Source organism: Rhinolophus hipposideros (genome assembly GCF_964194185.1).
Source record: "Rhinolophus hipposideros genome assembly, chromosome: 6".
Lineage (NCBI taxonomy): Eukaryota > Metazoa > Chordata > Mammalia > Chiroptera > Rhinolophidae > Rhinolophus > Rhinolophus hipposideros.
Genome location: NC_138052.1, coordinates 51,807,009 through 51,826,621, shown reverse-complemented (window position 1 = coordinate 51,826,621; position 19,613 = coordinate 51,807,009). Strand labels below are relative to the sequence as shown.

General features: G+C 31.8%; 2 protein-coding genes across 8 annotated transcripts in view; one reads left to right on the top strand and one right to left on the bottom strand.

The window, feature by feature from the left end:
- Nucleotides 1–2,593: 2,593 nt before the first annotated feature.
- MTX2 (metaxin 2) overlaps nt 2,594–19,613 on the bottom strand; it is a 57,766-nt gene continuing 40,746 nt past the window's right edge. For all 7 annotated transcript variants that reach the window (XM_081052330.1, XM_081052332.1, XM_081052336.1 and 4 more), the window contains 7 exons: nt 14,303–14,375; nt 10,921–10,997; nt 9,543–9,635; nt 8,998–9,036; nt 8,486–8,611; nt 7,295–7,371; nt 2,594–3,058 (listed from right to left, as the gene is read on the bottom strand). In XM_081052330.1, the coding sequence (XP_080908456.1) occupies nt 2,875–3,058; nt 7,295–7,371; nt 8,486–8,611; nt 8,998–9,036; nt 9,543–9,635; nt 10,921–10,997; nt 14,303–14,375 (669 nt within the window). In that variant the 3' untranslated portion in view covers nt 2,594–2,874. The remainder of the gene's footprint in view (nt 3,059–7,294; nt 7,372–8,485; nt 8,612–8,997; nt 9,037–9,542; nt 9,636–10,920; nt 10,998–14,302; nt 14,376–19,613) is intronic.
- On the top strand, nt 14,524–15,460 carry LOC308499255 (transcription factor BTF3-like). The gene has a single exon (XM_081052337.1). The coding sequence runs from the start codon at nt 14,574–14,576 to the stop codon at nt 15,060–15,062; it is 489 nt and encodes a 162-aa protein (XP_080908463.1). The 5' UTR covers nt 14,524–14,573; the 3' UTR covers nt 15,063–15,460.

Here is a 19,613-nt window from a genome sequence, read left to right as displayed (position 1 = left end):
AAAATATTTTTAAATATATATAAATATACATATATATGTATATATATATATATATATATATATATATAGCCTTGCAAACATTAATCTAAATAAAACTTGAGTAGCTATATCAGATAAATAAATAACTAAATTAATCTCAGCTAAATAATTTCAGAGCAAGAAACATTACCAGGGAAAAAGAATATCAATAAAGGGATCAATTTTCCAAGAAACAATAATCCTAAATATATATACACCTAACAAGAGATATTCAAAATGCATTAAGTAAATTGACAGAAATGAAAGAAGGAAAAAAAGCCACAATTCAACAGTCCTTTCTCAGTAATGTAGAACAAGTAGGCAGAAAATTAATAAAGACATCAAAGACCTAAACACCAAAATCAACCAATGAGACCGACTTAACATTTATAGAATACTCCAATAACAGCAAAATACACACTTTTCAAATGCACATGGAATATTCACCAAGATAAATCATATTCTAGACCATAATGCAAACTTGAATAAATCCGAAAGAACTGAAATATAAAGTATGTTCTAAAAACAGAACAGAATTAAATTAGAAATCAATAGAATGGTATCCGGGAAATTCTCAAATATTTTCAAATTTAAAAGTACACTTACAAAATAACCCGTGGGTCAAAGAAATCACATGGGAATTAGGAAATAATTTGAACTAAATGAAAATAAAAGCACATCTCAAAGTTCTCTCCAAGCAGAGCTTAGAAGGAAGTTTCCAGTATTACAAGGTTGGACAATTAAGTTCGCGAACTTGTTGCAATGATGTTGCTAACGTTTTTTGGTATCAGAGGGGTTATTCATTATGAATTTGTACCAACTGGACAAACAGTTAACCACATTTACTATCTGGAAGTGCTGAAAAGGCTGCATGAAAAAGTTAAGACGACCTGAACTTTTCACCAACAATTCATGGCTCTTGCATCACGACAATGCACCAGCTCACACGGCACTGTCTGTGAGGGAGTTTTTAGCCAGTAAACAAATACCTGTATTGGAACATCCTCCGTACTCACCTGATCTGGTCCCCAATGACTTCTTTTTTACCCAAAGATAAAAGAAATATTGAAAGGAAGACATTTTGATAACATTCAGGACATCAAGGGGTAATATGACAACAGCTCTGATGGCCATTCCAGAAAGTTTCAAAATCGCCTTGAAGCATGAACTAGGCGCTGGCATCTGCGCATAGCTTCTCAAGGGGAGGACTTCAAAGATGACCATAGTGATATTTAGCAGAGGTATGAAGCACTTTTTCTAGGATGAATTCACGAATTTAATTGTCAGACCATGTTTATCAGTCCAGACATAATCAAACGTTTACAATATTTTTAAATTTAAGACTCAATAAAATTTATAAATTATAGAAAGAAACTGGTTGTAATACTTTAAAAAAATTAAAATAAGTTCAAAAAGTTGTATCTTAAATTTACTTTAGAAATGTAGTAACTTGAACTATTTCAATGTACGGCTACATTTTACCCATTCTCATTAAATGAAATCATAGATAACAGTAAGAAAAATACTAACTCATCTGGTCATCAAAAAAGTATCAAAACAAATTATTAACAAATCTCTCAGATCGACAGTTTCTACTTTTTCTGGATTTAGGTTACCTAATGAATTAATACAATATCTATTCATCCAATATTCAACTCAATTAAGAAGTAGCAAAAGGGTTTCATAGAAGATAGCTATGCACATCATTCAAAAGTCATGAAATGACACTATAGATTGTACCTGTCTTGATTTACTTTCTCACTACTTACGATTTTAATTTAAATAAGGGATCATGCTATTTATATTAAAATTCAGTATACATGTTAAGTATTTTGGCAGCAAGTACTTTGGCAGCAAAATAACATTTAACTCTTTGGTCAGCAAACTGGCTTTTCAGTGAAAATTTTTAGCTACTGTGACTTGGCTTTATGGACTCAAACTTAAAAGATAAAAGAAAGTAACTGAATCACCATAAGACATCAAGGTTTCTACCATGTTTCCCCGAAAATAAGACCTAGCCGGACCATCAGCTCTAATTCGTCTTTTGGAGCAAAAATTAATATAAGACCCGGTGTTTTATATTATATATTATAGAGAATAAAGAGTCAGATGCAAAAATAAAATATATAAAATATTAGAAAATTTGAAAGGGACACAACATATAATCCTTAGTGCTTCCATATAAATGCTGTGGACACTTCTGTGAAAACCATCCTACCTTCCCCACAAAAGGAATAAAACAGCATTATTAAAACATTCTTGTCTCAATAAGGTCCTTAAAACAATTCCTTTATCAAATGTAAATTATACCTGCTCTGATGAAATGTTTTTAAATTCAATTAAGTTTAGATATGAAGAAATGTTTTTAAATAGTAATCTGTTCCAAGATTTGATCGTCACATTTTCTAAGAGCATACTTGTGAAGAACATCTTTCCTATGACCAGGTTTACCATGTATCTAGCAAAGTAATCTCAGGAATACGAAACACAAATTACTTGCCTTAGAAAAGATATTCTATGTATGATGCTCAGAGAGAGGCTTTCAGAAAAATCAAGTAAATACACCAGCCATACAGTTATTTAAGGTTTATTTTAATGTGCATACACGTTTCAAGAAAACAAAATTTTTCAGATACAGAGTACAGCATATCTAATGAAGTCATTCAGAATTATTTAATGTATACACAAATAACAGTATAAAGTACATGTATAGGATACATTAACTATATAATTTGTTTTGAGGTTTCAAAAAGCAGTGTTTTGGTTTTAAAATTCTGATACCATTATCATATCATTCAAGCAACATATATTTCAAAAGTTAAATTTTGTTCACTAATAACTAAATTAACATAATTCTTAAGACAATCTGATGGATAAGCTGCCTTTACCACGATCTTCAAAATAGTGCTGTTCAATTCTTCTACAGAAAGCAAGGAGGTTGCTATAGTTTTTCACCTTCTCAGAAAGTTCATCATTGGTCAACTGTGTGGTAAGAATGGTATACAGATGGCCAAATACCAGTGCATCTAGTTCAGTAGGCCTGAAACAAAAGTAAAAATGACAGTAACACGCATAGCATTTAACTTGTAGGATATATACAGTTTTAAAAAACATTTTATTCATCTATTTAAAAGAAAAAGGTCACAGGAAAAAAAAAACAAATCCTACCCCAATTTGATAACAGAATTTATTCTGGTTTAACTTGGAGTTTGTTATAAGATATGGAAAAAAAAAATCTTTAAAAACTATGATTTCCTAGTTGTGTGACTTGCTTTTTGAAGCAGTATTATTTAAATGTGTTAAAATAATATTGGTTTAATTGATTGTATTCATTTTACTCATTAATTTATTCACTAAGTAAATAAGCAGGTCTCCAATGTGCCAGGAACCGTGTCAGATACTAGAGACATAAAAACAAGAAATATATTCTAAGACATGGACACAAAACAAATTACCAAAACACAATTTTCTAAGTGCTCTAATAGATGTATAAACAAAATGCTTTGAAAGCTCAGAGGATTTCGCTGTGGTGCGGGGTCAACAAGATGCGACCTGATTACCCAGTCATATATTACCAGCATGATTTCATTTTAATTTTACCACTTTTAATGTAACTTAGCTTTCTGAAGGAGACATAATCATAAAGATACCTTCAACAAAAATTTTTCTAAGGTTTTTTCCCTTTAATTATATATTACTAACAAAAAAATTAAATCTACCTCACCTCTAATGGACTATAAATGATGCATCACCAATGCACATTATATTAAAATAATTACTAGCACAATATTACTAAAAATGCTCACTACGTTTTCTTTCCCATTACACTGCTAACCTGTCATGTCGTTAGACTACTAGAAATAATCTACTAGAAACCATACTACTAGAAATATCCTTTCTTTATATACCAGTCACCAATCTTCAGGATGGTCATTCAAGTTTGTAAATCAAGCCCCTTGCCATCAACCTTTTCTATATTTTTCCTTTGGATATTTTTGAGCAATTTCCCTTTACTTTTCTTAACTGGTGATTTATTAATTAAACCTCAACAAAATCCTATTCCTCCCTGAAATTTTTCAAATTAAAATTCCCAAATATAATTTTTGCACCATTTCTTCAATATACTTCTCCATCAGTATTATGAAGGTATATTTTCAAATTTTACCACCTACTTTATGGTTAATAGCAGTATTTTTTCTTTTTAAAATCGAACTCCTTTTCCAGTTTCTCATTCAACTTAACCTAGTTTTAACCAACATTTATTGAGCTTCTAGCTTGCACAGACCTACAAGGAACTCATAAATGCTTTAAAAGTATAACTTTTTCTATCCTGATTACATTTAGGAAAAAAATACATTATTTTTCTACTCTCTCATCCCCTTTATTAAAAAAGTAGCATAAAACTATCACTTTAAGAACAGTTTTAGTTTCTCATTCCTGGTCTACACTCAACCAGATGAAGGGAACAAATGACGCAGCAGTCTTTGTGTGGGTGTCTTAACAGGTATCACACATCAGCAAGATAGCATGTACATAACAGGTAGTACGCATTTTGTTTTAGTTGCATTTCAGAAATATGATTTAAATAAATATTTAAAAGCTACCAACACTATATATTTTGAAGGATAAATAGGCCATCAATGTTATTATCTATCTTGTATCATTTCTAATTTTTTTCAAATTCATTTTCCTTTTGCCTTTCCACCATTTAGCTTCTTTGTCTTCTTTTTTCCCTATTACTAGTCTTCCTGCAAGATCTCCCTCCACTACCCTCTCCCTTTCCCTCATCAAGTAAAGTTATTAGATTTCTTTCATGAGCCCTCTCAACATCCCCGTAGGTAAGCTACGAGAAAAGCTGACTCTAATTTAAGAGGGTAAAGGGAAGATACACAGGGAAATAAAGTACTGCCAAAGTTTGGTGTATGTTAGAGCCAAGAATAGAATTCAGGGCCTCTGACGTGGAATCCAATACTACGTATCTTGACTTAAGCCAGTGCCCTATTCACTAAGGTACAGTGTCTCCCAAAGTAATGATGCCTGCGACAGATAAAGGAATGAGAAAAATTTTGCCACAACAAAGTAAAAATACAAGTTATTTTTTCATAAATTTAGTTTACTTGCATGTTAACATTAATTAAACAATTGGGTCAAATTAAAACAAAAAACTAAATCTATTCTATTCATTAATCGTAACTGTTAGGGAAAAATGTTTACCTAAGTCTCATATGAGGTAAAATTATTTCAAAAACCTACATCTTACTATCAAACAGTTCCTCGATAGCAAACCTTTGGTTTCGCACCTGTTCTAAATTTTTAATTTTTCACTACAAGTTTAAATATAATTGTACCCTCATGAAGAAAAAAATATTTTGATATTTCTACTAAATCACGTGTCAAATGATACATACCTGATTACTAACTCTCTGATACTGAATTTAAGTGAGAAGAAAAATAAGATACATGCTCCTGGCCTCCCATAAAGACAGCTTGTGTAACAAAACTCCTAATACAGAATGACGTACTTCAAACAATAAAACACACCCCTTTTGAGCTTTTCAACTCCTAAGAATTCCTAGATCAGAAAGAAAAGGAACTTCATAATACTACTATTTGGATACGTTTCTTTTGCATTAGAGACAAAACAAATAGAATCTGCATAGAAAACACCACTAGAAATATGAGCATAGCTGTAGAAGCTTTCCCTAACAGGATTTCATGAGTTGGTGCTCTAAGATGTTTCTGCTTCAGAGATCAACAGACTCCAATTTTATTTTAATATCAGTTACATGTAGTATATATTAATATAACTTAAATATTTCCAACCTATCAAATAGTCATTTTTGCTACAAATATTAATATATCTACCGAAGATGTATGACATAGCTATAGAAGATGAATGCCAATGAAGAAAGAATAAATAATAGCAAATAAAGCTATCAACTTAAAAAATAAAAAGCAAGAAAATTTTATTAAAAAGCCAAGAAAAGGTTAGAACTTCTAAGCAAACCACTGAGATTAAAATGCTAATTTAAACCCATCTTAAACTGGATCACAGGATAGCTGACTCTGATACACTAAAATTATAACTTTAAAAAAAAAAGAAAATCCATTCTTTACCTATATTAGATTTTCTTTTCCAAATTCCAAAAAAAATTCTGTCTTAATGAAATATGAATTACTCAACTAACCTAAATATTTAATCTATATCCTTCATATTCATTTCTGGGCTTTACAAATAATTTCACTAACTTTTAAAAGATAAGTTCATAATAGTGCTGTCTATCCAACAATATTTTTTATTGTTTAGTTTTATTCACTTTTCTAGTCCCCAGGGTGTCACCCTATACAGACAAGTATTTTAACAGTACTTTGCAAGTTTAGAATTTTGTTAATTAAAATGTCATAGTTCCAAACAAATGAGAAACAAAAATTCATAGACACAGACAATAGTTTAGTGGTTACCAGAGGGTAAGGAGGGTGGGGGGTGGGAGATGAGGGTAAAGGGGAATCAAATATATGGTGATAGAAGGAGAACTGACTGTGGGTGGTGAACACACAATGGGATTTATAGATGATGTAATATAGAATTGTACACCTGAAACCTATGTAACTTTATTAACTATTGTCACCCCAATAAACTTTAATTTAAGAAAAGGAAAAAGAAAGCAATAAAATGTCATAGTTCCATACATAACACCTTGAACTACCTCTAGTAGAACCTTTATCATATCACACACTAACGACTGGTTTACCTATCTTAGAACTTCTTTTTTTTTTTTTTTTTTTTTTTAATTTTACTGGGAACAGTGTGTTTCTCCAGGGCCCATCAGCTACATCATTATCCTTCAATCTAGTTGTGGAGGATGCGCTCAGCTCCAAGTCCAGTCGCCGTTAACCGAGCCATGTGGCCACCCCTCTGGAAGCTCAGCAGGAGCTCATTGCCTTTAATCTAGTTGTGGAGGGCACAGCTCACTGGCCCATGTGGGAATCGAACTGGCAACCCAGTTGTTAAGAGCTGACACTCTAACCAATTGAGCCACCCGGCCACCAATCTTAGAAATTCTTAATGGCAAGAACCCGTTTTAGAAATCTGTCTTCCAGAGCCTCCCGTAGCACTATGCCTGACATCCATGAAGTGCTAAGTAAATGTCTAATGAAGGCAAAATAAATTTAAGTATATAATCTTTCATAAATATTTCTTGATAAAACAATTCCTCTGTGATAAAATAAGTTTGTAATCTAACAGTATAGAAAAAGCTAAAAAAATTTTTCTTACTGCTTATTGAAGAAATACGGTTGTGTTCCCAGTCTTTGAGAAAGAGCTTGACAGCACTGGTCTGCATCTTCTAAGACCTAATACAGTCAATAGGCCCCAAAGGAAAACATTTAAATTAGCAAAACAATACAATGTGTCTAAAACAATTTAATTCACTGTTTATAACAAATATATAAATTCAGGTAACCTTTTATAATACATTTAAATCAGACTATAGATCACATATAGAACATTAAATAATGTTTTCTATATAAAAAAAAAAGGGAGAAAATTTGAGAGCTAATTTCCTTTCAATGCAAGTACAATTAAGTTACTTAGCAGGATTACTATTCAAGAAAGTTTTAATCTCAGAACTGCACTCCCTACAAAAACGTTTCCCTAAATCTATATATTCAAATTATTTGACATATATAAAATAACCTGCTTTATAAAAATGACACTGCTGACTCACCATGAATGAAAGCATTTGAGTTGTTTTAGTGGAGATGGATTTTATTTACTGCATCCCTATTCATTTTCCGAATCCCCCTTGCAGCCAATGGCACACATTAGTGAGCTGGCTGGCTAGGACCAAGGGTAGCCTTGGAAGAGAGATATTAAATTGTCTAACGATGTTCAAACTCATGACCTTGACAAGATTTGTATTTTTTAATCTTGCTACTTCAGTAAATTTAAGAGCAAAAAAATAAACAAAAAAAAGATATATTAAGTACTGTATTTAACTTCTATTTTAAGCCCTGATGACGCAGATTGACATTTATTTGCAAAAAAGATGCAAAAAAAGATGTATTATTGAATGGGGGAAAAATCAGGTTATAGAGTGGCAGGTATAATATGATTCCATTTAAGGAAAATGTTATTAAGAGACATCTAGAAAAATGCTCTCCAAATAGTTAACTGTGACAATTTCAAGATGGTAGAATTTCAGGCAATTTTTATTTCCTTTTTGAACTTTTCTGTATTATTTAATTTGTTTTACAATAAGCACATATGATGTTTATAAAACAAAACTATTCCATGTCAGAGAAAATAAGAGGAAATGTTTTGTTAATTTTTTATTATGTTGGTATTTCTTAAAATCCCAACTATCAATACAAAGGACTATCAATACAAAAAAAAAATGAAGTTCTTAATGCTTTAAAGGCTTTTCTTAAATGCACTGAGGGTTTTTTAAACTTCGATATGACTGACCTGGTCCAGAGTCTTGTTACCCCATCCAATAGCTTTCATCTTACGTTTGACTTCCCACTGTTTCTGATAGGCCAAAATATGATTCAGAGGCCAAGGGTAAGGAGAGCCATACCTAGCATGAGTGATCTACAGCAAAAAAGATTGTTAAAAACGTGATTCTTTCTAAAAACAAAGCGTCTTTTTACAAATAGAATTCTAAGGGAAATATATGTTCAGAGAACACAAGTAGAACAATCTGGAAACAATACATAGCTTGCAATCTAAAAAATTAAAATTTTAAAACATTCTCTTTAAAAATATATAAACTTTTATGTACTTTGCAACCAGTTATATCAAACAATGACACATAGCTTCCCTAAAATGTATGTGCAAGCAAAATTAAAGTAAGTGAAAAACTATATCACTAATGGTATAAACCACCATGTTTCATTTATGAGCAGGGACTTATGATTCTGAGCAAAAGTGTTTTCTCATTAAATTTTAATTAAGATAAATGCTGCAGAACCACTCACCTCCCCTACTGTAGCTTCATCACACCACTGAAGATACAACTAGGAACAAAAGAACAGTCACTGAAACTTTAGAATACCAAAGAGAAAATGGATGAAAAGAAAGTTATTTCTTGCCATGGTAATTTTTTATAAGCCAATTTTATAAAAATCACATATGTGAGGGTTGTTTTTTTTTCTTTCCTAATGTTGCTATACATAATAATTAAATGTAATGGCAGTACTTAAGAAAAATATTTCTTATTCACATAGTACATCTCTAAATACCATTAAAGTGTTTTATAGATATTATTTAAGTAAACTTCACAAGGCCAAAGAAAAATAATAAGTTGGCAAGAATCACGCCTTTTTACATACAGAAAAATTAGAATTGAAAATGTCAGGCAACTTGTTCAAAGATAATGATCAAATAACTTGGGTAAGCATCCTCACCCTAGAATTACTTGACTATTTTCCTATTTCTCAATAACTTTAAAATAACCCATAAGAAAGATGATCTGTTATGAGAGAAAAAGCTTATTTTCAAAGCCGATTATTTTCTATTATACCTCTGCAGTTAACAGCATATTGTTGACTAATTCCATGTAGGCTTTCATTTCTGCTTTTTGGACTTCATCCAGCCCATCACTAAGAGAATGGCCCTAAAGGGAATTTAAAAAAATTTAAGAGCATCATATTAAATATACAAAAACTTTCAGTTATCTTACTACCAAGTAACATAACATCAATCTTTTTACTGCAAATGTCCAATGGACTGATTTCCAAAATGCCTCCTAAAACAAAATTATTTTATATGAAAAAATAATATTGCTACAAAATATTAATAAGCAGTATTTATTTGTCATTATAAAAATGTACCTTTCAATGGATAAAATTACATTATCAATTATTTCACAAAAGAAGAACATACGAATGGTCAGTAAACCTTGTTATTTTAAGAAACTAATCTTATTAATAATAAAATAAATGCCAAAAGACACATATGTTGCTTATACAGTGGTCAAAGATGAAAAAAATGTTAGTAAAAGTATAGGGAAATAGACACTAATTTTTAAATTCTAATATGCTATAGGAATGAATGGATGCATAAAATAATATAACCTTTAGTTCAATCTGGCAGTGTGTTTTAAGATTTTAAAAATGCATACCCCATAACATCGTAATGTCACTCTTAGGAATTTATCCTAAGGAGATAATCTGACAAGTGTACAAAGGTGTATGTACAAGAATATTTATCTTAGCACTCCATAACAGCAAAAAATTGGCAACAACTTAAGTGTGCATCAGTAAAGACTTAAGTAAATAAATTATAATACATCCATATAACAGAATATTATTCGAGACTTTAAAAGAACAATGTATACATAAACACTTATATATGTATGTATGTATAGTCATTAACATGGAATGATTTCCAAACACAGTGATGATTTTAAAAGGCGAGCTGCAAAATAGCTAATAATAGTATGCACCATATTTTTCTATATATGCAAAAGGAAAAGTCTGGAAGTATGTTCCCCAAAATGTTAATGGAGGTTGTCCTTTAATAACTATTAAAATTTAAATGAATAACTCAAATGGATAAATTAATACATTCAACTTCTAAACATATCTTATGTCTCCCTTCTCAAATGTTAACTTGATATTTTATATTAATAACAACCTAACAGTTTTTATTTATGACCACAATTCTCATAAGCATTAAGTTAGAAAATTACGTATTATTTAGGAAAGATCTAATTACCTCTTTTGCATTGATTTACATTATGAGAAAAAAACTTACATTTAAAAAATATTCCTCCACTAGTTTATATTGATATTTTTTAAAACTAGATTAAAATCAATGTAAATCTTAAGACATGCTAAAGAATGATGAATGACATTTAAGAGTAACTGATCAAATGCATTTAGTATCTTTTTTATTACCTTAGCTTTGACGAATTGGACTATTGGACCAAGTTCTGATACTACTTGATTTCCTACATGAATAAAAGGTACTTTACCTGTTGAGGGGGGAAAAAAATATGTGTGAAAATACTTTCAGTAATTTAAAGTTTGTGCTAATAAAAAAAGGAAATTAACACAAAACTAAAATATGCTTCATTAATACAGAATTTCATAACACTATACTTTGAAAATTATAGTTAAATGTATATGTTAAATTCTATAAATTTTTAAACACGATTACTGATTTTAAAAAAAAAGGAGATTCATTTCTAGAGTTCTCACTTGTATATAATACCAGATCACAATATTCTCTTTTCAGAGCTAACACTAGTAAAATCACTATATAACAGTAAATACTTCAACTCCAAAATTCAAATTACACAAACCAAGCCCAGACATCGGTTCGTGGTTCAAAGAAATTTAACTAGGCTTTCTCTTCAGAGTACAATGAGTCAATCTATATTTTACATTACATTGAAGAAGACCTTTACATCTTCTACTTTTAAGTTGCAGATACCCATTAAAGTCAACATTTTAAGTACATATTGGTGTAGTAATACATGTCTGATTCAAAAATATCAGGAATTAAGAGAATTAGCAATCTTTGAAGGTATGTTAGTTTATGAATTATAATAGAAAGTATGTTCCCAACACATGTGGGGAGAAAAAAAACCAAGTAGGATGGTTATAAAAACTAGTTTCTCTAAATAAATGCCATATTGAAAAAGTAATTATTTCATATAAAAATAGTTGATGAAATCATCAGAGATAATGAGAACAAAAGTCTCCAAATAACAATAAAGTCTACCCCAAAACCTAGAGGATGAAAACTTGCTGTCAGACCTGGTTCAAACAGAGTTCACACTAACAGCAGGCTTCTTCCTGGTCCTTTTCAATAGACTCACTCCTGGGGGCTCAGTCAGCCGGCGGGTAATGGATGAGGTGCAGGCACCAACAAAAGCTTCATGTGCATCCCTTGGCTAACACGTTACAAAGGGAAGGCAGGCCTTTTGGAACACAACCACTCAATAGCTGTATTTAGAAGACTTTTCCATGTTACCGATATAGAAACGCTGAACTCTGTATTCCTTTCTTCTACTACTTTATAAATCTTGCAAAAAAGAATTTCTTATCTGGGTCGTTAGGTCATATTGTTTTTAACTTGGGATAAAATCCTTGGTCTTCTGAGATAAAATGATCTGAGAATGAAAACTAGTTGTGAATGAATGCCCAGACCGAAGGGTATTTCTGGGGTCTAACATTTTTGAGAGCAGAGTATACTATATTTCTCATTTCCAATAACCAGTTTGGAGTTCTTGGAAGAAAGAGATTTCGTTTTATTTCTTTTCTTAAAAATACTTTGAGCACTGTAGAGTCTGAAACAGGGAAGCAGTTTGGGTAGTCTGAGTACTTAAATATCTCTAAATATAAATAGATATAGAAAAATCAAGGCAACAAATTAAAAGTGAATAATGTTTTCTGTCACTTGCCTGACTCAGAGTGGACCTAATGTTATATCCTTATTATGACAGGTATCAGGCAAAAGCACAGTAAGACAGTTATTCTCTGGCACCAACCAAAGGTTATAAAAGAGAACTGAGGGCACTGTTTCTCACTTCAGGCAGAATAATCATTTTTAGAACTTTTATTTCCAAAGAAAGCAAGAAGATTTTGCCAAGCAAGTACGCATATTCCGAGACTAATAGAAAGGACCCTGGATGTCATCCAATCCAACCACCTCATATTACAGATGAAGTCATGGGGACTCAAAGAGAAGTAAAATTTCCCAAAGAAATGTTAATATGTGACAAAGTCACAGAAGAATTAGAGTAAAAATTTCTTAACTCTTAGCCAAGCGATCTTCTGACTTCCACAATGCTTTCTGCTTTAAAAATCTTCCACAAGATCAAACAACCAAATAAAATGGAACATTCCCCTGATCACCCTAAATAATATGATGAAAGAGAATACTAGAGATATAATGAAAGTTAAATATCTTAATAGAAAGTGTCATTTTCATCTACCTATAGGAGATTCCTATGAATGTATATATAGGTATGTATTATTGTAGTCTATAATATTTATCTATCTGTGTTTCATAGAGTCTATAAAAAGTAGATCGATATCTACATAGGGTATACTAAGTACAGTCATTTTAGGAAACATGGATATGGCTTCTCCTCATTTGCCAAAGATACCAACTTCAGTATATGATTACTAACCTTTTTATATGTATACCTATACTCTTTTTGTATGACTATACAGAGGAAAAAGACGGAACCCAATATAATTCATTTCACCAGAACTGTGTAAAATTTATAAAACCTATATATAAAATTGACACAAAATGATTCAATTAGTGGCCTTCAAGAATCTAAAATATGTCTACGTTTATAAGTCTAGAAATTCTTTTATGGAAATGTTTTAAAATATACATTCATAAATCTATAAATGTTGATGTATTCATATAGAATTTTCAGTATGTATGGAGAGGAGATGGTGTCTTCACAGCTTTTGACAATTATTACCACCCTTAAGGACTTAAGATGGAAAAAAAATGTTTAACACAAGTTATTACAATGAAGAAATGGATAAATGTCTCCCTAAAAGCAATGTAACACACTTATGACAATTAATTATATTCACTGAATTTATTCATAGAGGAATGATTTTGCGTGTTATTGCTCCAGCAAAAACATAGTTATTATAATCCATATCAATTCTATTTAACATTTATGTATCAGCTTTGTGGCACTGTATTTTTTATATTAAAAATTATCTGAACTGTATTTATTTAAAACTGCATTTTACTAATATATGATACACAGAAAAGCAATACTGATTTAAAAAATAGCAGAAAGGCTATAAACTTAATAAAAAGTATCCTAAAACCTGTTAAAGTAAAACAAAAAAAATTAGAAATCAAAAGCATTCAGAGATGACTTTAAGATCTATGACAAGTTAATTATTCCACAATCTCTCATCTTTATAATGGGAGGATATAATTTAGAGAAGTCTGTTTAATAACAAATGGATTCATTAAAATTTGTTTCCTGAGGAGAAAATAGTCCTATGTAAGTAAGACTGGGGAAATCTGAGATTATGTATTTTCTTAATATTTACTATTTAAAACATTCCCATAACTTTCCAGTAACCATCTCTGACCACAAAGCTGAAATGAACAATCATGACCACCCAAGATGTCAAGTTTGCAATGTTACTTTATAAAACCTGGGGAAATTCTTCAAAGGGAAAACCAAAAAACAGGCATTTTAAAATCTAGATATAAACTGGACTAGGACTGCAATTTTATCAATGAAGAATATTAACAACGAAAAAAATTAAAAAGAAAAACACTTACCAGATGGAGACATATATTCTGCATTTGCCCTACAAACCACTTTGATAGGCAAATTACACATTTGCAAAAAAGCCTGTAAATCAAGAAAAGTATACAGTGAGCCTAGTCAAAGTATATGCATATTTGAACACAATTGTTTAAAAATTTCTTAATAGTGTATACAGGAACACTTTATTGGAAAAGAATCAATGAATTTAAAGTGAAAGATCTGTGAAGACCCCCTGAGCGCCAACCCTAGTCCCCCGCGCGGCCCCGTGTCCTCTCCAACAAGATGAAAGAAACTATCATGAACCAGGAGAAACTCGCCAAACTGCAGGCACAAGTGCGCATTGGTGGGAAAGGAACTGCTCGCAGAAAGAAGAAGGTGGTTCACAGAACAGCTACAGCAGATGATAAAAAACTTCAGTTCTCCTTAAAGAAGTTAGGGGTAAACAATACCTCTGGTATTGAAGAGGTGAATATGTTCACAAACCAAGGAACAGTGATCCACTTTAACAACCCTAAAGTTCAAGCCTCTTTGGCAGCGAATACTTTCACCATCACAGGCCACGCTGAGACCAAGCAGCTGACAGAAATGCTACCCAGCATCTTAAACCAGCTCGGAGCAGACAGTCTGACTAGTTTAAGGAGACTGGCTGAAGCTCTGCCCAAACAATCTGTGGATGGAAAAGCACCACTTGCTACCGGAGAGGATGATGATGATGAAGTTCCAGATCTTGTGGAGAATTTTGATGAGGCTTCCAAGAATGAAGCAAACTGAATTGAGTCAACTTCTGAAGAAGATAAAACTTGAAGAAGTTACTGGCAGCTGCTATTTTATATTATGACTGCTTTTTAAATTTTGTTCATGGATCTGATAAAATCTCAATCTCTAATATTTTTAAGCCCAAGCCCCTTGGACACTGCAGCTCTTTTCAGTTTTTGCTTATACACAAATCATTCTTTGCAGCTAATTAAGGTGAAGAAGCTTGGGAATAAAATTTGAAGCAAAGGTTAATAAAGTTCTTTGCCTAGTATACAGTTTTATTTTTTATTTCATTGACACTTATTTGTACACAGAAAGCAAAGTTGTTTGTAGAAAGCTAATCATGGTATGTAATATGGCTAATAATTTTTGGAATTTGATTAAAGGTTTAACATGATAGTAAAGTAACAAAGGTGATAAAAAAAATAAATAAATAAAAAAAAAATAAAGTGAAAGATCTGTATTCCAAACAAAAATAAAATGTTATTTCACTACTAAAAAAAAATCAATATGACTTAGACACCAGTAAATGTTTGAAACTTAAAGCATTTATATACATTTAAGGGAGGAAATGTAAATTATGCACATTTATTTTACTGTATTAGTTTATGTAAGTCAGTGATACTATATATTGCTTTAATTTTCTTTAACAGATGAGTAAAGTCCAAATTGTATAAGGTATTGCTTAATTCCACTACTATTTACAGGATCATCATCTTTCTTGTTTTCAGGGAAAACTCTCAAAATGTTATTTCTGCTACTTCAAAGTTCTCTCCGATAATACTAAATATCCTAATGTAGATTTTATGCTAATTCACTTCTTAAAACCATTAATTGTTTATTTTCACTTTGTTTATAGTAACAAAAAATAAGCAACTTAAATATCTAACAATAGGAAACGGGTAAATTATTTATGGTAAATTCCAACCATGGAATGGTTTCCAATTTTTAAAAATCAAACTTTTAAAGAATTTTTTATGACAGGAAAATGTCCACATTACAATATTAAGTGAAAAAATACAAAACTGTATGGATTATATATACAAATTCATTTTTAAATGTTTTTAAGACATCAGTAAACACTTTGCCAAACCTATATGCCTTCTAACTGGTTCTCTCAACTATTTTCTGTAACACTCAAAGCTGACCTTGTTCTTTCACCTATGACATGTAGGTTTCTTTTTCTCCACTCACTAAATTTCCCTATTTTCTTTCTATAAAATTATTCAATTGGGGGAAGTCATAGGTTACAATGGCTCTAATTACCACATACAAACTAAAAAACTTTTACCTCTTAAAATTGAGAGAACTACTATACACAGCAGTCAAATGTCAGCTGAGATAAATAAATAACAAAACTATTACTTATTATATACTAAGACTATGAATAGAACAGCCTGCCCTACCCAATAAAGATTTCTCCTAAGATTGCCTAGTACAATTCCTTCCTTAGTTCTACACTGGAAATTAGTCTTAAGACTCTTGTTACGTAGTATGAATAATAAACAGTGATTATTATCTTGTACAAAGTACTCATTTTACCTAAAAGTATGTCAATTCTCTTCTTCAAATCTGTCTTCTAGGAATGCTTCTCTAAAAAGAAACCCTACATGAGTCTGATCCCTCTCCACTTAATCACCCTCTGATTCCTGTAACTAACGTCTGATGTCCCCAAGTAAATGTAGTATCTTAGCAATAGGTTTTAATTTTTTGTAATTCTGCTCCAATCCTCATCGCCCTCACTTTTCCACAGCCAACATGAGATAGTGCACTACTTACAATGAGCAGTCAATGTTTAGTGACTGAACCAAACAAAGTTCCCAGAGTTTACTGTGACAGAGGCTGTTAGTCAACCCCCCATACAGTATGTTCTCCTCTTTCTCTACAGTGGTGGAACCCATGAATTATATCTTCACAAGTGGCTGCCTGAAATAAGAACTTTATTTCCCAGACTCCCTTACAATTGGGTGTGGCCAATGTCTAAATTCTGACCAATGGGACTTTAAAGTTCTGGGCAACTGCTGGGAAGTTTCTTTAAGAGGAACTTTTTCTCCTTCTTGCTGATTAGGAAGAATGTGAAAACAGTGACCACAGCCACAGCAGCCAAACTAAGCCATACAGCAGAGACTCCGTGTAGGAGATGATAGAGCAACAAGAGCAAAGCAGCCTAATTAGGTCTTTGATAACCATGCAGTCAGCAAAGCCAAATTGCCTACTTCTGAGAAAAAGAAATAAATTCCTATATTCTTAAGTCACTCATATTCTGGGGTTTTTGTCAGAGACAAAATTAACCCTAACGAATTCACCAACAATTACTGTTGCCAAGTTTAAGCACCGACTCACCCAACCAAAAGTTGATTTCTCTGTGTCTACGTAAGTGAACACTAACAGTCCTCTAAATACTATAACCAGCACTCCCGATTTATAGTGATAATAGTGAGCTTCTAGATTGACCTGTAAATAGAGACAAGGGTTGTGGTTCTCAAACTTCAGTTTGTCACGCATCAAAATCACATGGAAGGCTTGTTAAAACAGTTTGCTAGGAAGGGGGAAATTAGATTAAATTTAAACCTTTCAAGAAGATGATGAAGGGATTAGAAAGGTCAACTCCCTTCGATTACATATATATCTATACTGATGATACAGAAAAGTTGAGCCCGTTAAAACATAAATTAAAAAAAAAAAGTGGAAACAGGCTGAAATGACAAGAAATAGGTACAATACCTGACCAACAACTAACACACAAGAGTCATGAGAGGGTCAAAAGGAATGGAATAAGAGCACAGGTGGAGATCTGTTTTTGTCAGGAAATAGGACACTTTTTCCACTGTAATGCAAGGGGTGGTTGGTATCAGTGGCGATAACTGCAATTTAATAAGGGAGAAGGTCACGAAAATGAGGGCATGTTCACATTCTGTGAGAAATGGGAAAAACCAACTGCTGAGAATGAGGGACCAAGAGGGAATCGAGGCCCTCGGGAAAATAAACTGCTTAATATATCTTCTCAAAAGTCTGACTCATATCCAGTTGTTAGTTAATAATAATACCATAAAAAATAGTAAATATGGTATACTGTATTTTGTAAAACTACATGCATAGTGGCAACTGTATGGATCAATATTTCAAAAAGCTGTATTTCACTAAGAAAGATTAAGCAAAATTGTAATTTCTGCAATCAACGCCATACTTCCAGTCCTGTGAATTTTTTTAATTCTTTGCTAAAAATAACTGACTTAATTTTGTCCAATTTAACAACACTCAACTTACCACAGACCTCAACTGATTAGCATAATTCTGGTTAGACAAAGATTAATTTCTTTTTAAATATACAAAAGTAAATTCCTTTTTTATACGCCAAAAATGAAAAAGTAGATTTAAAATTAAAAACACAATGCCATATACATTAACACCCCCCAAAAGTGAAATACTTAGATATAAATCTAAGAAAATAGTACAAGGTCTATACGAAGACTACAAAACTGCAAAACTCTGACGAAAGATATTAAAGAAGAACTAAATAAATGAAGAGATACTCCCTGTTCATGGATAGGAAGACTCAATATTGTCCAGATGCTGGTTCATCCCACCTTGGTCTAGAGAATCAGTGCAATCCCAATCAAAAACCCAGCCAGTTGCTTTATAGAAGTTGACCTACTGATTCTAAAGTTTATATAAAGAGGCAAAAGATCCAGAATAACCAACACAATACCGAAGGAGAAGAACAAAGTTGACGGACTGACACTACCCAACTTTATAAGATTTACTATAAAGCTATCGTAATCAAGACACTGAAGTACTGGTAAAAGAACAGATAGATGAAACAAAATAAAAAGCCCACAAGTAGAACCCTTGAATAACTAATTTGTCAGCGGATGTAGTCAAAGATTAATTTCACAGCACTTAACTAAAATTACTCTTTATCTCTGATTCAAAAGAAATTTTCTGAATTAATCTGTAGTTCACAAAGAAATCTGAAGTCACAAACACAGTATTTTCATCCAGACATTAAAAATGTGAAACAAAGCATTACCATGACGGCCTTCAAGAATATAAAAACTCTAAAACCAAACCAGGCTTTGACTCAAACAGTATTTCTCCTCTCTCGTAGGATGGAAGAAAATCTCTGAGGTTCCAAAACAGTATTTTCACATTTCACGTTAATTTTCAATCTCATATTAGGACCACAAATACTCTAAAACAGGCATAATACAACAACCATAAATACATTTTACTTTCAATTCTTTCAAAGAAAAGCAATATTTATGTTTTTATTCTTATGTAAATCCAAAAAAACTGTCGTTCTAATTATAATAATGACACTTAGGATAACTCATCTAAGCCCTATCCCTCAGTTAGAAAGCATGACACGGTAGGTGAGTTTTCAGACACACACACACACACACACACACACACGTGCACATACACACAGAACATAATACCCCGCACCTGACTTGAGATCCTGAAATTTAATAAGCTTCATGTAATTTCAACACACTGAATAAATTCTTCTTTTTAAAGTGTTAATTCATCGCTAAGGTCTACAAGAGGTTGAAAAACTAGAAAGTA

What these genes read in the sequence shown, in the direction of transcription:
- LOC308499255 (XM_081052337.1), top strand. Translation starts at nt 14,574, where the DNA reads ATGAAAGAAACTATCATGAACCAGGAGAAACTCGCCAAACTGCAGGCA.